Source organism: Agelaius tricolor, unplaced genomic scaffold (assembly GCF_023055355.1).
Source record: "Agelaius tricolor isolate 1412-34295 unplaced genomic scaffold, bAgeTri1.0.p SCAF_96, whole genome shotgun sequence".
NCBI lineage: Eukaryota > Metazoa > Chordata > Aves > Passeriformes > Icteridae > Agelaius > Agelaius tricolor.
This window is the reverse complement of record NW_027269356.1, coordinates 290,209-310,407: the sequence shown is the minus strand read 5'-3', so window position 1 is coordinate 310,407 and position 20,199 is coordinate 290,209. Positions and strand designations below refer to the sequence as shown.

The 20,199-nt window shown below is 48.2% G+C and overlaps 1 protein-coding gene across 3 annotated transcripts; it reads right to left on the bottom strand.

Annotated features, from left to right (window-relative positions):
* Nucleotides 1-160: 160 nt before the first annotated feature.
* On the bottom strand, nucleotides 161-17,993 carry CERS5 (ceramide synthase 5). 3 transcript variants are annotated; one of them, XM_071418896.1, is made up of 11 exons: nucleotides 17,337-17,993; nucleotides 12,597-12,702; nucleotides 10,541-10,671; nucleotides 9,328-9,385; nucleotides 8,760-8,810; nucleotides 8,384-8,476; nucleotides 6,994-7,122; nucleotides 6,304-6,410; nucleotides 3,941-4,097; nucleotides 2,910-2,939; nucleotides 161-1,382 (listed from the first exon to the last, which is right to left on the bottom strand). In XM_071418896.1, exons 1-11 carry the CDS (start codon nucleotides 17,534-17,536, stop codon nucleotides 1,230-1,232), a joined length of 1,215 nt encoding a protein of 404 aa, XP_071274997.1. In that variant the 5' UTR covers nucleotides 17,537-17,993; the 3' UTR covers nucleotides 161-1,229. The 3 variants fall into 3 exon arrangements, 2 of the variants coding, with proteins under 2 accessions (XP_071274997.1, XP_071274998.1); XR_011677392.1 differs by having other exon boundaries at nucleotides 1,265-1,382; nucleotides 2,910-3,007; XM_071418897.1 differs by lacking the exon at nucleotides 2,910-2,939 and having other exon boundaries at nucleotides 17,337-17,992.
* Between the last annotated feature and the right edge of the window lie 2,206 nt (nucleotides 17,994-20,199).

The window sequence follows — 20,199 nt, the reverse complement described above, 5'->3', positions numbered from 1 at the left end:
CCCCTTTCCATGGGCAGGGATGCATTCCATGAGTCCATCACTTCTGTTCTTCCAAAAAGCTGTTTCCCTGTCCTGGCAGCAGCCCAGGTGCTCAGAGACAGCCAAGGGCCCCATGCTGTCCTCTGTTCTATTTCCTCAAGATGAAACACATCACCCCAGGTTTCTGAAGCAACTTTTAATTGGAGATAAGAGTAAACAACAGTATAAAATGGTAACAACTTTGAGAAGTTTCCAAAATTCTGCTCCTGATTGACCGTTCCATTGCCCCCAAGTACCATTGAGTAAAAAAAAAGAAGCAAAGCCCACAGTGTGGCTGCTCTTCCAGCCCTGGGTTCCTCCACAGCTCTAACATCAGAGCAGCAACAATCACTTGTCTCAGAGTACAGGGCCAAAACATCTCATTTTTTGGAGAGTTAAACCCAGCCCACCAGTTCTGATCCTCCCTCCGATCCCAGCTTAGCCAACTGAATCCAGTAGGTCTAGAGAGGTCCTCAAACCCACAATTTGCAACAGGAAGAAAACAATTTAAAACGCCTGGATTATGCTGGTTATCTCAGGGGCAATAAACCACCCCCCCACCCCCTTGCAGAAGGCTTTGGTCAAGACTTCAGAGGGGTTTGCAGCACCAAAAGAGGCAGCAGACGCTGGCCTGGTCCCTGGTGGCAGCAGAGATGAGCAGCTGGGACCTCCCCAGCAGCCTGGGGCGAGGCAGAGCAGTGGTTCTGGTTAGCACAGTTCAAAGCTCAGCTGGGAGCAGGGTCTCTGCCTCACCCAGGGCAGCTGGGACGCAGAACCTGCGTTCTCTGTGCTCTGAAGTGGCTCCTGGGGAGCATCAAGAGCTGCTGCAGCTGCCGGGAGTGAACCGTTGCTGAGTGGCACCGAACCCTGTGGTCCAAACCTGCTCTGCCTCGAGCTGATCCCAGTAAAAGCCAGTTTGTCACAAACAAAGACACTTCTGCAAATATCAACAGAACTCAGGAGTGTTTCCTTGTCCTTCTGAAATACAAAATGGCTTGAAGTGAAATCTGCAGCTTTGTTTTTGCCCCGGTCGTTGGCTTCATCCCTTGTGCCGTGCAAAGCCTCTGACTGGTCAGGGTTGTGCCCGTTTCAGGTCTGCTGGAGGTTTCTGGGGAAGGGGTTTTTGATTAAAGATCACTTGGGAATGTGGAGCTCAACACAACTAGATATTGAAAGAGAAGTTCGTGTTTGCTCAAGGCCAGCCCAGGGCCTTACTCCTCTCCTGTCCACTGGCCAGCGGCCACGTGGCCGTTCAGGCGGTTGGAACCGTTACTGGAAGTGCTGAAAATTCCTTTGGTGCTGTTGGAAGTCACATCCTCCTCCTCAGAGCTGCTCTCCACGTCACTGCGGTCATCCTTGGATACCTAAACATTGCCAGTGGAATTGGGGAGTGGGAGAGGAGAAGGGGAGTTGAAAAATTGACAGAAGCCAGCAGTTAGAAGGTTGTGTCCCTGTGATGAACCACCTTCACTCACATCTACCTCCTACATCTGAGCCTGGCTCAGTTCAAGCTCCCAAGAAGGAGCCTGTCATCACATTAGGAGCAAGACACAGACACTGAAAAAGACAATTTGGCAAGATGAGCTCCATTTTCCAAATATTCTGTGTATCTGTGAAAGCACTTCACTCTTGTTCTCACCAGATCAGATGATTCTACAGATCTGGTGTTTTTCTTGTCTTCCAAGGGCTCCTCTCTAGATCAGTTAAAGGCCATTTTTCTAAACCATTTGTTTTGAATCAAAAATTTCTCATGCCACGATCACAAGTGGGTCCAACAACCAAAAACCAGGAATGTGTCAGTTTGAGAGAGAACATTTTGTCCTACAGGGAGCAGCTTTGCTATTTTAAAAATTAAGCAGCTTTATTTATCACATCACTGCTCCAACAGAGCACCTCCATTTCCACAGCCCGTGCTTCATCTGGGAGAGACCATTTAGGAGCAGGAGCCTGTTTGGACAGGGCATGGAGAACAAAGGCAGTGTCTGATCCAGCAAACACCTGTTCAGAACAGGAGCAGCCTCAGCCCAGGGATCCAGGTCTGCTTACAGAGCCTGCCTTAGTTCAGAGACTGCTGCAAATCCAGCTCTGTTGGACTTGCACGTGGGATTTTGAACGTTCCCAGCAGGAGGGGAGGGGAAGAGCCCATAAACCCGGCCCCAGCTGCAAACACACACCTGGGGTGGTGGCAGGTGCCAGAGCAAACCTCCCCAGTGTCAGCTGGGCCTGGAGAGCAGCCCCTGCTCTGCCCAAGGCAGCTCCTCACTCCCCTCCCTCTGCAGCCTCAGTCCCTCCATGTGCCAGCACCCTGGCTTGCAGCTTTCCAAGGAGTCCAGGATTTCTCTCTCCTGGAGTCAGGGTTAGGGCTCTGCAGCAGCAGGAAGTGGATGAACTCCAGGGAAGATCTGGCTGGAAGCCAGGTGAAGTTAATGATCTCCAGGAGCTATTTGGATGTCCTGGCTTCTGCCTGTTGCCAGAACTTTTGCTATCTTTCCACAATCTCCTGCTATATTGGAAGTTCAAAGGGTCACTGGAAGGAAGCAGAAATCCCTTGACATTTTTTCTGTTCTTGGGGGAGAAGTGGCTGTTCACTCCTTTTCACAAGAAGGAGTGAATTCCTCCTGCCCTCTGCCCCTCAGTGTGGTGCTGATGGGGAGCAAAGACAGAAACTGGAGTGTGTGGGTGTGTAAAAGCACAAAGTGAAGGTTGTGCAGGCAGGTGACAGCAGGTGAGAACAGACCCCAGGACACTGCTCTGACCTTTGGAAAAAACAGTATTTTAGCACTCTGTCAGGACCAGGGAGAGAAGGAGAAGGCACCAGGGCTCTGCTTTTGTCTTGGGGCCTCGACACAGACGTGTTTCAGTGAACAAACAGAAACACAGGTCACACTTACATGCACAGGGTGAAACTGTCCAGCTCCAATCTGGCACAGAGAAAAGGAGAAAAGAATGAAGAAGACAGAGCTTAGAGTCCTTTCTCTGGCTAGGTCACCTGGACAGGAGAGAACCAAGGAAAGGGAAAAGGTGTAGAACTCAGGATACAGAAACAGCTGCAGAGAATGAAAATCAGGCATTTGTAGCAGCAGCTGTGGGGAACAGATGAAGAGCTCGTACCCTGAAACCTGCTTGCCCCCAGAGCCAACCAGAATAATTGTATTTTTCAAGGCCACATTCCATGTGTAGAGGCAGCTAAATTCAAACACAAAATAATGCAGAGCCATCAGGGAAACCCAGATCAGAATATCAGTATCTGATAGGAAAAAGCATTTGTGCTACTAAATCAGCTTTTTTGCTGGTTTCATAGAATCATGCAATGGTTTGGGTTGGAAGGACCTCAAAGCTCACCTTGTTCCACCCCCTGCCATGGGCAGGGACACTTTCCACTATCCCAGGTTGCTCCAAGCCCTGTCGAGCCTGGATGATCTTTAAGGTCCCATCCAACCCAGGCCATTCTGTGATTTTTGACAGCCAGCAGACCCCACTGAATCCCTGGGCGATTTTCCCTCAGCTCAGTGCCTGCACTGGCAGACAGAAGCCAGTGAAGCAGCACAATCCCAGCACATCCCAAGGACCAGCTGATGTTGGAAAACATCCTGTATGTCCATGCTGTTGTCCAAAAGAGAGCCTGCTACCACCTTAAACTCCAGAGTGCACAACAAAAGTGTCATAATTGCCATTTTAGGACATTTGAGTGTACTGTAAAATGGAGTTATCCCCCTGCATGTCCAGGAGAGACTCCCTGCCTTTGAACACATGTGGGAACTCACAAGTGCAGAGCAATCAAGGTAAAAACCACCATTTTTGTGAACTCTTGATGCAAGTCCCTTTAAGAACCAACACCAGCCCTCATTGAAAAGCTCAATTTCTCACGATTTCTTAATGGGGCTTGCAGGAATGACGAGCCAGAAGCCTCCCTCAGGCTTACCTTGCCCCTCACCAGGGCCTTGGAGGCCGTGCGGATGATGAGGTAAGACCAGATGACGTGCAAGACCTGCAAGGTCACCAGGAGCCCATTGAACAGCCACCAGGAAGGGTAGGGACCGATCAGCTCCCAGCTTTCAAACAGGGTCGTGTTCAAAATCCTGAAAGAGATCCAGAAACACATCTCAGATCAGCTGTGCTCAGCTCCGACTGGAGGTGCCAGGCCAGATGCACAACAGTTTGTGTCTCACTGAGCATCTGCTGCTCTGCTCCTGCCAGAGTCAGGAGACTGAGTAAAGCTCATTAGGAGCATTTGAACTGAGCAACAAAACAGAACATGTGAATGTGCTGCAATTTGGTTACACACACGGGATCTGCTGCCAATTTTCTTCTCCAAAGCACAAGCATTTATTTATAACAACTTCACAGGAAGTGATGTCAGGCTGCTCTGGTCACCAAAACAACTGTTAACACCTTCCTGCTTGGGCAGCTTTCACCCAGATTTAAAGATCAAAAATCATATCAAAAATAGGCTGGGCACAGGAGCTGCTCAGGGACTGTCCCTCTGTGAGGCTGTGGCCAGCTCTGGGCCCTCACAGCAGGGAGATATTGAGGGGCTGGAGAGTGTGCAGAGCTGGAACAGCTGGGGAAAAGGGGGTTCAGGGGGGCCCTTCTGGCTCTGCACAACTCCCTGACAGGAGGGGGCAGCTGGGGGGTGTCAGGCTCTGCTCCCACTGACAACAGGACAAGAGGGATGTGCCAGGGAACGTTCAGGTTGGACATCAGCAGCAATTTCTTCATGGAAAGGGTAGTGAGGCACGGGAAGGGGCTGCCCAGGGAGCTTTGGAGTCCCCATCTCTGGAGGTGCCCAAGAACAGCTGGACATGGCACTCACTGTTTCACTGGGGATTGGTCACAGCTGGACTCAGTGGTCTTGGAGGGCTTTTCCAACCTCAAGGATTCTGGGATCAGGAAGGAATTTTGTCCCCAGAAGGGCTCCCTCCCTCCCTGGGTGCTCTTCTCTTCCCTCAGAGTTTTATAGATTCCTCCAGCCAGGCTGGAAGACTCAAACCTGCTTTATGGCCCAAGCCTTGTGTTTCTTTCATTACTGTTTTGCTGTTCTTGTTGCTGGGAGTTATTACCAGTCCTTCAGCAATTTAATAAACACTTTAGATTTTATGATGCAGAGAGGTATGGAGAGACCTTTAACAACCACATTAATTTCACACAGCTTTTAACACAAGAAAAGCAAAACAAGCTTTTCAAACAAGAACCAAAATCCCCCAAAAGGCAGCTCCAGAAGTATTTAACTCCTAGCAGGTTTAAGAAAGAATGAAATGCAATTCCAGAGATCTGCTGATGTTTTACTTTACTAATTAGGGAAGGGAATACACGTGCAGGGTCTGCAGTGCTGCTGCAGCTTGCCAGATTCCTGTACAAAGCTGAGGAGTGACATTACAGCCAGTGGAAAACACATTAAAGATTTACAGGATGCTGAGCACTGGTGTGAGGTAAGAGCATCCCCTCACGACAGACAGCAGCTGCTAAAACAAATCTCTATTCTGTCCCTGGAAGGAGCCTATGAAGAAATAGGAATTAAAGCTTTTCTTCATCCAGAGTCCTTTGGTGCATTTACTGGAAAATAAGCAAGAGCTTTAACTGCAACCCTGATGCTAAAATGAAAGGATTGTTGCTGCCTACCAGGCACCCAGAAAAAATGGGAATGCCAGGTGCCCATGGCCTAGGAAATAAATGCAGGCAGTAAAATGGTGTAAGCAATTGCCACCACACACAATAAATGGACAACAGCTCATTAACCAAAGCACTGCTCCAGGTCTGACCTACTGAGGTGAGAGGGAATCTCATTATGGGATGATTCTCTCTAAGCCATTTATCCAGGGTTTTACCTCCCAAGAAACCTCAGACCTATTTCAGGCTCTGAATAGTCACGACACAAGGACAGGACAGAAGTGTCATAAGAATCAGAAACTGCAGTGATGACTAAGCCAAACACAAACAAAAATGACCTCAAGAGACTGTGCCTCACTTGTAATTATTTCTAGAACTTCTTCAGAGAAGCAGAGAATCCTTCAAGCTTCTCAGAGCAATTCTGGCTGACTCTGCCATCACTGCAGCAGGGGAGGGGCAGCTGTGATGGGACTCTGGGATCCTCCCCCAGTCCCTCAGCTGACTGGGGAGAGATTTCTTCATGTGCCTACTCAAACCTGCTGCCCCAAACAGCACCTGGGCCATGTGCTGCTTCAGGCTGCCTCGAGGGACAGCTGGGATGCTTGGGCAAAGCCTAAAACAAAGGCTCTGCTGAAAGGATTGGGAGAACAAGCAAGAGCTCCCAGCTCCAGTGCTTACCAGAAAGGGTAAATGCCCAGGCGGGTCACGATGAACACGACCCCAAAGAGCATGAAGAAAGCATCACACAGACGTTGGTACTTGGCATAATTGGCCAGTTTTGCAGCCTACAAGAGACAATAAACATGCAAATGTTATTCCCTTTGTGCACTCCTGTAATTACCGGGCTGGAGAGAGGCAAAAGATTCTCAATCACATTTGCAAGTTTGGAACAAAGAGGGATTATTACATTGTATTAGTATTTTTTACTGTTATTTATATGGTCCTACAAGGATAATGGGAGGGACTATTTACAAGGAATGGAATAATGACAGGACAAGGGGGAATGGCTTCTAACTGCCAGAGGATACAATCACCCTGTCTGAGAGGGTGGGGAGGCCCTGGCACAGGTTACCCAGAGAAGCTGGGGCTGCCCCATCCATGCAAGGGTCCAAGGCCAGGCTGGATGGGACTTGGAGCAACCTGGGACAGTGGAACTGGGTGATCTTTAAGGTCCCTTCCAACCCAAACCACTCCATGGTTTTTGGACTCTCAGCACCTGAGCGGTTTGGAGGAAAAGCTGACAGGGCAGGATCAGCAGCACGAATTTCATGGCACATTTAAAGCAGTTTATCAAGAACAAGCAATGTCAGCTTGCTCCCCTGAGATCACACCAGCATTAGGGATGCCAAGATTTGAGAGGAAATTCACCTCCAAGAGGAAATCTGAAGCATCATGGAGGCACAGCACCAGAGTTCCAACCCGCACCATGTTATTCATGTATGAGAATGTGATCAGTCCAATTGTGGCCAGGTGATGGACGAACATGATCAGGAAGTCCTGGAAACAGGAAAACCAGGAATGAAGAATCTTTGGTTGTCACACAAATGCAAAAGTTTGGAACAGAGCCACCCAACTGAGTCACTGGGGTCACAGGATTCCTTCAGTTCAGGCTGTGACTCCACAGCAATCACAGCTCATCACACTCCCACCATCTCCACAACAGCTTCCAGAAAGCTCTCAGCTTTGGTGCTGCTGAAGTCAGAGCTCTGCCTGCTCAGGGATCAGCACAGTCTCTCTGGCACACACAGAGCTGTACCTGCAGACCCCACAGATGAGATTCAGAGGACAAGGTGACCCTTATTTTCATCTCCTTCTGGTTTTCAGACACACTGAAGTCCCCTCAGCTCCTGGGACACATTCAAAGTGCTGCTACTGCTGTCAGTGACCAAACCCTGCCAAGGCAGAGCAGGCACAGAACACCAGGTAAACTCAGCAGGAAGAACAAAAAATGTTTACAATGCACAATATTCAGGGCTGGTTTGCACTTCAGCCCCTGGCTCCCTGTACCTCACCCAGCTGCCGTGGGGAATGTCATGCACTTGTTAAAGTCAAAATGAAATATTACAAACACAGTCCCAGAGGTTGTTCATCACTCCCTGTCTGCAGCTCCATTGTATTCCATAGTGCTCCACCTGCTCATATTTCAGCACAAAAAGCCTGGGTAAACTTGTTTTTTAACAGCCAATGCAAAGATTGGGATAATTTGCTGCTTTGCAGCTCATGTAAAGGAAGCAATAAGCCAGGATTTACTGGGGACTGTTCTCCAACAGCAACAATAAGCAAATCCTGGAACGCAGCATGACAGAATTAGATCTGAGCAACTGCAACCACTCATCATCTGCTCCTCACACAGATGAGAAATTCCTTTCAAAACCCCAGTTATTATTTCCTTAGTGTTTGCCATTTCCTCAGCAACTTCAGCAAGGTTGAAGTTCGAGCAGCTTTGAGTAGCTCATTTTATGCAAGCCTTTCAGTTAAATCTATTTTTAGGCAATGATTTGTTAACTTTTGATTGGGAGGTATTGAGTGAAGCTGCTCTGTCCCCTGGAAGGTGAAAGGAACTCAAGGATACACCAGGTCAGCCTTGCTCCTCCCTTTTTCTCAGGGCTCACAAAGGTGTAAATGAGCAAGAAAACATAATTATCACTACATTTTGGCTTTCCTGGCCATGCACACTCCCCTTTTTTGTTAGTCCTATCTATTATTATTGTTTTCATTATGGCTATTGAGTTGTTAATGCAATTCTGGGTCATCTCACCTTCCGTTTAATGTCTGTAAACTGAGAAAACATGAGAGACCAGTAGAAGGCCAGCTCCAAGATATAGTAATAATAAAGCCTGGATGTTAGAGGCTGGAAAACACAGAGAGAAAGTACAATAAATAAAATAATTCAAAATTTACATTAAAATCACTTTTTTCCTTCCTCCTTTTCCATCCCACTTTAACAATCTCAGCAGCAAATAAACATAAAGTAACTGAGTCAGATGTATCTGAGGAAACCCTGCTGCTGCCAGACCTAACCAGGACGTAAAGGCACAAAGAGTAAATGGCAGAGTTTTAATCCAGTATCAATAACAAAAATAAAAACTGAAATTGTCCAAAAAGTTGGAATTTAGGAGGTGTTTCTCTCATACCTGGAAAGGGTAGTTGTACCAGCACTGTCGTGTGTCCCAAAACCAGGGTGCCTAAAGGGAACAGGTAGGTCTTTATTATATATAAATAAGGAGTTGTATAAAACCCCAGTTTGTACTGGGTGTTTTCCTCCCTAGCACCTAAAGTCACCTGGCACTGGCTCACTGAAATTCCACCTTTATTCTGCCTTTATACTGTAAAAAAGCCTAGTGATTTAAAGTCTAATTCGTGCTGTCAATGGGAGGTCTGCTGCAATGGAAATTTCTAGAATAATCATACAGCTCTAATAATAATAAAGAGTCAAGGAGATGAACCTGTATCCCTTCAAGAGGGAAAGAGGAAAAAAGGAGCAGCTCTCCATAGCAAAGAAAACCCAAAACCCACCTTGTTTTTTTCCAACATTCTGGGGTAACATGTCAAATAATTTTATATTATTTCCAAATTGACAGATCTGTACAGAAGCTTCCCTACAGTGTAAGAAGGTCTTGAACAGAACCCCCAGGAGCCCAAATCAGGGATCATTCAACTGCAACCCCACAGAACAACAGCGTAGGTGACAGAGCAACTCACCGTCCAGAGAAACCTGATTCCATAAAAAAATATACTGAAATAAAATGTAAATCTCCACCTGGAAAAAGAAGTAAAAAATAAACTTAGGACATAGAATCAAGTTTTGATTAGCATTTGTGAAATTAATTTCAATAATTGGGGAAAATCTGACAAAATCTGACACCTGAAAAGCCTTCACCCACCTTCATTTCTAAACATTTCAGGTAACATAAACCTATTGAAGAGTTTTCACACCACACTTGGGTTTGCATCAACAGCCATGTTTGAAACTCAGGGTGAACATGCATCATTCCATATTTAAGAGATACCAAGATAACAACAAGCAAAGCTGTTGTCACCCAGAGATATCCTGATGTACGTATTTTTCCCTCTTACCTTGTGGCTTTAGGTAGACAAAACCATACTGGGGGAGGAATTGAAAGTTACTGGAAAGGAAAGAAACCAGCAGAGGAGAAACAAGTCAGGAAAAAATGCTGAGGTTCTACTGCACTACAGAGAAAACTGCAGGAGCTTGGAGGGAACAGGGAACAAAGAATGGGGTGAAGAGAAGAAAAGGAAACCAAGGAGTGTCTGGGACTGGGGAAGCCAGAAAGTGGGAATGGGAACGAGCTCTGGATGGGAATGGGGCCTGCAGGAGTGTCCCAGGGCATTCACAGCCAGTGTGGGCATGGGGACACACAGACAGGGGGACAGGGACACACGGACAGGGCCAAGGACACACGGGCACTGACATGGACACAGACATGGACACAAATGCAGAGACAGGGACACACAGACAGGGCCAAGGACACACGGGCACTGACATGGACACACAGACACAAATGCAGAGACAGGGACACACAGACAGGGCCAAGGACACACGGGCACTGACATGGACACACAGACACAAATGCAGAGACAGGGACACACAGACAGGGCCAAGGACACATGGGCACTGACATGGACACACAGACACATGGACACAAATGCAGAGACAGGGACACACAGACACTCCCAAGTGCCACAAAGGACCTGGCCCAGTGTCTAAAGCCGCCCAGCACTGACCCCTGTGCCCCGTTCTGGTCTCTCAGGCATGCCCACAAAATATTTCAGAATTTCAAAGCCTCCTTTAACTGCCCTGTTTGCTGGTACAGGAATTTTGGCCCTGGTCTGGCAGAGCACTGCCCCCAGCTCATCTAGAGCTCTGAGATGAAGCCCCTCTGCACAAACATACATGCTCTCACAAAATTTAGTGAGGGTGGTGGGTTTGTCCTGGTTCCTCCGATGCCGAAACCAGCGCTGGATCTTTCGGACATCCCAGTCCAGCTGCTTGGACAAGCCTTCTAACCTTTTTCCATCTGGAGACTGAAGGAAAATGAAACAAATGTCATTTCTCCCACTCCTTAAGCTACTTTGAGTCCTGCACTACGACAGAAATAATGCACAGATAACAAAAACCACACCAGGAAGGGACCACAGAGTCTGGAAGCAAGAACCCATTGCCACAAATGGTCGTTCAGGGTTAACCTTCATAAGCCACTAATTACTTAATTACTCAGAATGGTTTTGGTTGAGCATTTCCTCACCTATTTCATCAGCTGACAGCACATTAAGACAAAGGATGTGACTGTTCTGTCTGATAATTTGGGGGAGGAGCTGTTGAAGTGTTCTGTCCTACCTGTTAAAGCTGCACATCAATTCAAACAGCCCAGAACTCGGCAGCAAAGCTTAAAATGTTTAAGGTTTGCTACTCACAGCAAGGACAGGGAAACTTTAAAGTAAGAGTTGGTTTAACACAGTAGATATTTGTATATTCCATAAAGGCACTGTAGTAATTGTGTTATTTCTGTTATCAAAATTCATAAATGAAAATATATTTGAAGACTGAAGTACTTCAATGACAAATATAGATATTATATATCCCCGTTCTCCACCTGTCTGAATGAACAAATGGATTTATCAAAGTGAACCAAACCTGGTAGCTCCCTCTATAATAGCCCAGGAGTGAGATAATTCAGACCAACTCTGCCAGGAAGCTCTACCACTGAAAGATGATAACACATTTTACTATTTGAGTTACATACCAACCACAAAAACGATGCAGAATGTTGATTTAATAAAAAAATCATCAGTTCACCCAGCTGAAAATCAAAATCAGAGTAATTTGATTTTCAGCGTTGAGACCGTGACTGTCCTGTCGATCCACCACACATCCCTCAGCACTTTCCTGGGATTTAATGGTGGGGAAAGCACCTGACTCCAAGGGGAATGCAGAGCTCCCAGCCCAGAGCAGCAGTGAAATCCTTCCCCTGCTCCAGGGCCACCCCCAGCCTGACTCCCCACACCCCACAGCACACGGGCACAGTTAAAGGTTTCATCAGCCAGACAAATTCTGCACAGCTTGTGACCTCCTGCGTTTTCTAAACATTAATTTCAAGGACATCCCCTGCATTAAAGTTCTCCCAGCAAAGGGCATCAGATTCTGGGGATTTTTCAGTTCCAAATGCCTCAAAACTTCAATGTTCCCACAAGGCAAGTTTTTTGAAGTTTCCCTTTATCTGCTCCAGTAGATGAGGTTCAGCATCACCAAATCTCAACAGAAAACCTTCCATTTTGTTATCTTTAATGAAAATCGATTGCACTTATTCAATGCTGGATAAAGTACAGTGGGATTCTGTAAATCTGCAGGCCTGTGAGCTTAAGGGAAAGAAGGAAACAACCCAAAGAAACACCTCCAGCCACCATTAAATGTCCTGCCCTTCATCAGGACATCCTTCACTGGCTGAACAGCTCCCTGAATAATCCCCTTCCACTGACAACTGCTGTCCAGCTTTACAGTAAATGGCAAAAATGAGAGGAAGACTTTCACAATAAAACCAATAAAATCAGAAAAAGAACTGAGCTCAAGAAAAAGAGGAACACGTTCCCAACAAAAGTGGAAGATGCTGGGAAATCTCTTGTTAAACCAAGAATCCCCACTGTACAACTTGGACCAAAGGCAGGGAGCTGAAGGAAGCAGTTCAGGCCTATCCATCAGGGGAACATTTGTATCCCAAAGAAGATTCTTCTGTGCACAAAACCATAGGGGAGTGAACTCCCATACAGGGAATTTACTTTGCTACCAGAAGGACGTGCCAGAGGCAAAGTAAAACCAGACTGAGCCCGCTTGTGGAAGCAGAGGGTGAAATGTGCATCTCAATCCAGAAAAGTGGAAGCAAAAAGCCCCCCCTGAGACACTTGCAGGCCTCCATTCCCTTCGGGATGGAGGAGGAATTTGAAGCGTGACTCACCTTAGTGATGGATGTAAACACTTTCTCTAAAATTGCATTGGGCTGGGCTCTGTGAGGTCCACTGTCCTGAATGCCAAGGTTTATGGCACATGGCTTGGCAATAAACCTGCAAGAATTGCCCAGAAAGAGCTGGATTAAAACAAGATATTTATTTCCTTCCTCTGCCTGAATCACAAGGACCTGGATTTGTCAGCACCTGCAAAACCTGGTGGAAAAGCTTTTGAAATCTCCATCCCACTGCTTCCCAGGTGAAGAAACTTCTTTTATTAGTCCATGTGGTAACTACAGACACCACATACTGTGCACACCAGAATGAAAAATTAAATCTTAATGCCCTTGGCTTGTAAGGATCTGAATGTGCTCCCCAGGGAGATTCTCATTCCTCAGCAATAAAACAATAGACTGATAGCAGTCTGCTGTGAACAGAAATGCTGGAGATGAAGCCCTAAAACAAAGCATCTTGTTTCCAAAATAGGCCTTGGTGTCACATAGCTCAGGAAAAAGGGAAGTTCAAGTGACACAGCTCCCAAAAGTAACTTTTTCTCGGGGGAAAAATAAAGTGGCTCGTTTCCTTCAGGACAGACAGGAAGATGCAAGTACCCCAGTCTGAAAGATCCCTGATCTCGGGATCTCATCCATCCCATGTGCTCTGTGTATTCCAAACTCATTTAACTCTTCCTGGATTTTACAGCACAGACTCTGGAAACAAGCCTGGGTTTGAAATAAAACAAATAGAAACATGATCCAAATGGCCAGGTTTTGCTGCACATTTGTGTCAGAATGGGCTCAGGGTTCCGAGGGAAATGTCTGCATTACCTGACATGTGAATTGTTCCTCTCCTGTTGGTGGGCAAAAGGAGCAAAATTCAGTATCTTTTAATCAGTAATTTTGAGGAAGAACCTGTTTCTCAAACTGATTTTGAAAATCATTTGAACCATTTGAACCATTAAAACAATTTTGCTTTCACAGAGAGATTGTTTCAGAGAGGGCTAAGCTAAAATTACACATATTTAGGAGCCTCCCAGTGCCACCAAGCAGAAAATGCTGCTTTTTCCAACCACAATTGTTACAATTTCTCCTTGTGTTTAAAAGGAAAGATTAAAATTCAAGAGAATCGTGCCTTTAAGTGCTCCAACAGTAATTATTCTCAGGAATACTCACTGAGTGCTTCAGGAACAAATATCTGTGGCTGTGTTTAAGAACAGTCCCAGGTCGTGGAGTTTTCCCTTGAGGAATTACAGATCAGCTTGTGACTGATCCCAAAGGAACACCCAGCTCTCAGAAAACACTAAACAAACCATAGTCACTGTGGGCCCAGCCTTCCCTGTCTGCCCCAGCTCTTCCTGTGTCTCCATCCAGGATCTGTGAGGTTAAAAATCCCTCCAGGATCATCCAGCCCAAGCTGTCCCCAGCCCGGAGCACCGAGTGCCACGTCCTTGGACACCCCCAGGGATGGGGACTCCAAACCTCCCTGGGCAGCCCCCTCCAAGGCCTGACCACCTTCTCCATGAAGAAATTCCTCCTGGTGCCCAACGGGACCCTCCTGTCAGGAGTTGTGCAGAGCCACAAGGTTCCTCCCCCTGAGCCTCCTTTCCTCCAGGCTGAGCCACTTTCCCACCTCCCTCAGCCTCTTCTCATGCGCCAGACCCTTCCCAGCTCTGCTCCTGTCTCTGGACATGCTAAACTACATTTCAATGCCCACAGCTTAAAAAAAAATAATTAAAAAATAAAAAAGGAAGGAGTGATTTCCTTTGAGCTTGGCTCCAAAGGCTCACAGCTTCCGCCATAATCCAGACCACCAGCCAGAAATCCTGTCCTGATGTTGTGAAACATTTGGCAAGACCCCCACAAAAAATGTAAAAAATATCAAGTATTAAATGTCTTTATACTCTGCTTTCCTGCAGGACATGCCACAAGTACAGCACAGAAGTTCACACGTGAACTTGCAGGTGGAATATGAAGTGAGTGGTGAATCCCCTGCTCAGACAGGGAAATCCCAAGCTGACCTCCTATTTAGGTAAACTCAGCAAGGTGAACTCACACTTCAAATTTTTGGTCCCAGAGCAGGTTTTCAGATGTGTTTTGCACTGAATCCCACAGTGACAAAGTTCTGCACAGCCCCAAAACAGCCAAAAATGCTGCCCAGACAGCAGAATTTCCATTCTCGGGGATTTTCAAACTGAACAGCAAAAGACCATGGGTGACCTGAATTGCCTGAACACTGGCCTTGCTTTGAGGAGAGGACTGGGTGAGGTGGCCTTGAAAGGTCCCTTTTAATCTAAATGATTTTATGATCCTCAATGAACTATACCCAAGGTCAACTTACTGCCAACACCTTCCAGCAAGAAACTCTCATCATATAAATTCTTCTATGAAACCTTTATCAGCAGGGATCAGCTCACACCCCAGCCTACCCTTTCACACTACTTGTTAACACACACTGATTTTAAAACAGATTTTCAAGTGCACAGACTCCTATGTTAGAACAAAGAGTTCTCAGGCATGTTGTGCTTGACAAAAAGGCAAAATCTTTCTTTATGAACATTCCAGTTTGGCTGGTGACTCCTTATTACAGCTCTTAAAAGGAAGAACAATCTCCAAAGTGAGATGTATTGAATATGCATTTTTGAGTTTGTCTTTCCATAATCTCTCAATTTTGCTGTGTTAAGATTTAACCAATCCTCACCCTCTCACTTTCCACTGTCTTCACCTTCCTCTATGAGTCCTGCCTCACCCCTACAGTCATTAACTGCCCACAGACAGACAAATGAATTATTATTTTGTCAATGCCATGATGTAAAAGGTAGTTTTTAGTGGAATTCTAACTAACAGAAACGTGTCAGCGTTGTAGCACAAAGCACTTCCTCACAGTGAGGAGCTGCAAAAGGAGAGAGAAAAGAAGCAGCTCAACCAAAAGAGCTGCACGATTCTGTAATTCTCATTCTGAGTCACCAAGTCCAACTGTGAAATGTGTGTCAAGAGAGACATTTGACACAATCAAAGCCTGAATTGGGATAAATGCACCACAGGAGTTTATTGAGACAAAGCTGAACTTTTATGACATGTTCAAAGTGGCTGGAAGAAACAGAAAGGAGTTTATTCAAAGATATGAACTTTTAAAATAAACAAACTAGAAACTGCCTGAGATGGACTGTGACAATCTGCTTTCACTTTGGGACACCACTGAGACAAAGCTGAGATCAGGAACAACCCCCTCAGCAACCAAACCTCAGCCTCTGAGCTTTGCTCAGATGATTTAACTCCACCCTAAATTAACATCACAAAAGAAATTTCATAAACCAGGGAGACGTTATCAGGACATAGTAAATGCTGCCTGGAGCAGTGTGCCATCAGGTGTAGTGCATCTTCCACAACAGCTCCAGGAAAAGAGAATATTCTGCACCTCATCCCCAGACTGACACCCGGATTAGGAACCTCCCCACAATATCATTTTTATTGTGTCTCACTGTCTCTTTTCCTTATGTCCTGGCAAGTACCAAGGTTTGGCCAGGACCAGCACACACCAAGCTGAGATGGGATTTTGGCAGTGCCATGTGTGCTCCTGGGTTCTCTGAGGCCTTTTCCTAAGGGCAGAAAGACAGCATGGAGAAAATAGAGCCTCTCAATTCCTCACCTCTCTGCTGACCTGCTTCATTTTCCTCCTGTATTTGCCATCTTTTTACTTCATCCCAACCACCTCTTAATTTCTGAAAGCTCAGGAAAATTCACACTTCTTAAAGAAAACCCACAGGAAAAAACCCCAAAAAACTGACTCAATTCCCACTCACTTTAGTCCTGCAGCCTTTTTCATGCTTAGAAAATACCTATGGAATCATGGAATGGTTTGGGTTGGAAAGGACCTTAAAGCTCACCCAGCCCCACCCCCTGCCATGGGCTGAGACACTTTCACTAATCCAAGCTGCTCCAAGTCCATCCAACCTGGCCAACTTCTGCCCTTTCAAGGCAGAAATTTAAGATTAAATCAATGTTTAATGAACTACGTGCACAGCAATACAGGGTGTCTTGGTCCGTTTCACCTAAGGGTTTCCTAAGTAAGCCGCTTTACTAATTAATATCTCTGCCACCCACACACTGCGTGGCTGTGGCAGATCCACACCACACACACACAGGATCTACCTGTGCCCCGGGGCTGAGCTCACGTTTATGGATGCCCAGGTAAATGAGGAATCCCGTTTTACACCTGTTGATGGGCAGAGATGAAGATCCGCACTCACATCCATCGTGCCTGAGACAAGGGAGAGCCAGCGAGTATTTAATAATACATCAGGCCATGTGAACGAGCCCTATTTCCTCATCCAGGAACTCAGGGAAAGTACAATAAAGCACACACGGAAGCCAAGTGCGGAGCAGCAGCCGCCAGCTCCGTCCGTCACCCTGCGAGGTTCTCCCGGGCAGGAGCAGGAGTAAAAGTGAATTCCTCTATAAAACATGGGATTTTTCTTGGCACCACCTCAGCACTGCCGGACTGGAGGGGCCTCTCGTTATCCAGACCCAGGGCAGTAGAGCCCCACGGGCTTGTGCATGTCGCGACAGACGCGACTCCCTCGACAGCTTCCCTGGATTACACAATGTCCCCTTTCCACGCACGGAGGGCCTCGCGGAGGCCCCGCAGGGTGCGGGGGAGCCCCCGCCCAGCCACCCCCCGGCCTGGCCCGGCCCGGTGCTCACAGACCCCGGCGCTTCCCGGCCCCGCCGGCCCGGGGGCGGCCCCGCGCTCACCTCTCGAAGAGCAGCCGCACGGCGAAGATGCCGAGCGCCAGCGGGAAGGCGGAGAGGACGTGAGCGGCCCGCGGGTACTGCAGCCCGCTGCCCGGCGGGCCCGGCTCGCCGGCCAAGTCCGCCCACGTCACGTTGTGCGGGAGCCAGAACCGCTCGTTCCAGAACCAGGCCCGCAGCGCCGCCGCCGCGGCCGCCGCCATCTTCCGCCTGCCGCCGCCGCGCTCGGGCGGCCGCCACAGACACGGGGGCGCGGCCGAGCGCCGGCCCCGCCCTGTCCATCACGGCGGCAGCGAATCGGGCGGCAACCCCGGTCCCGAGGGGGCGGTACTTGGGGAGACCGCGTCCCTCATCGCCTCAGCCCTGCCGCCGCCGCCACACGGTGCCACCGACACGGCCGGGCGGGGCAGGACGAGACCGCGCCTCTCACCGCCCGGCCACGGCCCGTAAGAGGCGGGCTTCGAATACACCGCTCCCCTTGTTGCATCGTCCGCTACAGGCGGTGCGGAGCAGAGACGAGGCAGCGCTCTTTGTCGCCTCGCCCCGCCCCTGCCGGCGGCCGCAGTTCTGGCGGTCACCACAGCCACCAAACGAGGCCAAAACGAGGTCCCGGCGCTCACCGGCACACCTGAGCCCGGCCCTCACTGCGGCCGCCGCTCACGGGGGCCAGGCCGTTGCTCACGGGGGTCCCGTTCCGCCGGGCCCCTCGCGCGGCCCGTTACTTTGGAGCATGCGCAGTGCGGCGTTCCCGCGTTCCCGCCCGTGAGGCGCGCGCGGGCTCGTGAGGGAGGAGCGCGCGCACGCTCGTGAGGGAGGAGCGCGCGCACGGCCCCGCCACCCCCTCAGCGCGCCCTGAGGGAGCGGGACCGGAGTGACAGAAAAAAAAAAGTCACAGAACCACTGAGTTACAGAGCCAAAGCCAAAAAGTGACAGAACCGCAGGGTCACAGAATATACTGAGTTGGAAGGGACCCACGCGGATCATCAAAGTCCGACTCCTGGCCCTGCCCAGGACACCCCAACAATCCCGCCATGTTACGGCCGTGATGTCGATGCACAGTGCTGAGCCCTCGCGGTTTCCACAAGCAGAGACGACTTTTAACTGGTAAAAGTCCTCAAGGCAGCAAGACAGGGCAGCAAACGATCCATGGTTAGTGTAATGTCTCTTTTGGCACCTGTCCAGTGGAGAATAGATTAAATGGCCCATTAAGCACTCAAATGCTATGATAACTAATAGATTCAAGGATAGAGTAATTTATGATCTAGTCACCCTTTTTTTTTTTTTTTTTTAATCAATGACTTTATTTAGAAGTACCCAATGTGCTAATTTCTCCTTGAAGATGTTCAGCTGGATGTGGGCCCCTGTATGTCAGACTCACAGATGCCTCAGATTTAACTAGAATTAATGATTTTTTGATTAAAGTCTCTGGTAGTGCAGCCAGTATTGCTTCAGTATCATGTAACCGGGAAGACACAGTAAAATTCAATTGCGTTTCCTTAGAAACAAGCAGTTGGCATATTCCATAAATCCAAGTCCATGACAAATGATCTTCCCTCCCTTTTCAAATAGCACAATTTAGAGTCAGAGAGATCTCTGGTTGCTTAGCAATTTGAGGAAATCTGATACTAAATGGATTTTGTTAGGAGCAGAGAAAGGTGACAGAAAGCAGCTTGGGTTTGCACATCAGGTTTTTTAGCTTTTCCTTTGTACAAGAGCAAGCCTTACTTCTTAATTTAAAAGAAAGGGAAATGAGCAGTAGATTGTGGAACTGCTAACACCTTCCAACTAGGAAGGAGGCTTTTCCCTTCTTCCCAATACCCATGTCATACACATTTCCTCATTCTGCTGCAGCAGAATGTTCACTGCATTGCTTCTGGCTCTTATCCCACTCTCTCCCAACCAAACCCCTCACAGGCTCAAGTGACAACAACTTAAATTAAAAGCAGCTGATAGGAAGGGGGGAAAAAAACCCTCAGTTGTCCTCAGCTGCCCTCGAGAGCCACCTGGAGCCAGAAATGGAAGTGAAAAATCCCTGCATGTCCTTATTCCTTTTGCCAGTCCTGTTTTAATCCCTCCTCAATCTGAGAGCAGAAACTGCTCGTTTGAGTCGAGCAGCAAACCACGGACACACAGTGTCACCTAGTGGGGCACCAGAGCCAGCCCGGGCTGCCTTCCAGTGGGAGCACCGGGAATTCACCCATCTTTTCCCTCCAAGTTTATAGATGGAGAGCAGCCCTGAGGACAAGTTTGAGGTGCTGGACATGCCCCAGGAACCCCCCGAGCCTGGGCTGAGTCCCCAGCACGGAAAGCAGGGGAAGGGAGAGGCTGCTCCTGTGCCCTGCTCAGGTGAGACTGCAGAGCTGCCCCCAGCCCTGGGGCCCAGCACAGGGAGAGTCCGGGGGAGGCACCAGGAGAATCAGAGGGATGGAGCAGCTCTGCTGGGAGAATTGGGATTGTTGAGCCTAGAAAGAAATGATTTGGGGTGACCTCACTGTGGCCTTCCAGTGCCTGAAGGAGCTGCAGGAGAGATGGAGAGAGACCTGGAGTGCCAGAACAAGGGGCAGTGGCTTTCAACTGCCAGAGGGCAGGGTTAGAGGGGATGTGGGGAAGGAATTGCTCCCTGTAAGGGTGGCAGGTCATTGGAATGGATTTTCCAGAGAATGCCTCACCCCTGGAAATGCCCAAGGCCGGGTTGGTCAGGGTTTGGAGCAACCTGGGATAGTGGGAGGTGTCCCTGCCATGGCAGGGGAGGGAATGTGATGAGGTTTAAGGTCCCTTCTGACCAAAACCATTCCATGATTCCATGACAATTCTCTGGCCCTTTAAACGCTGCCTCTTTGTGAAACAAGATCAATCCAGACTTCAG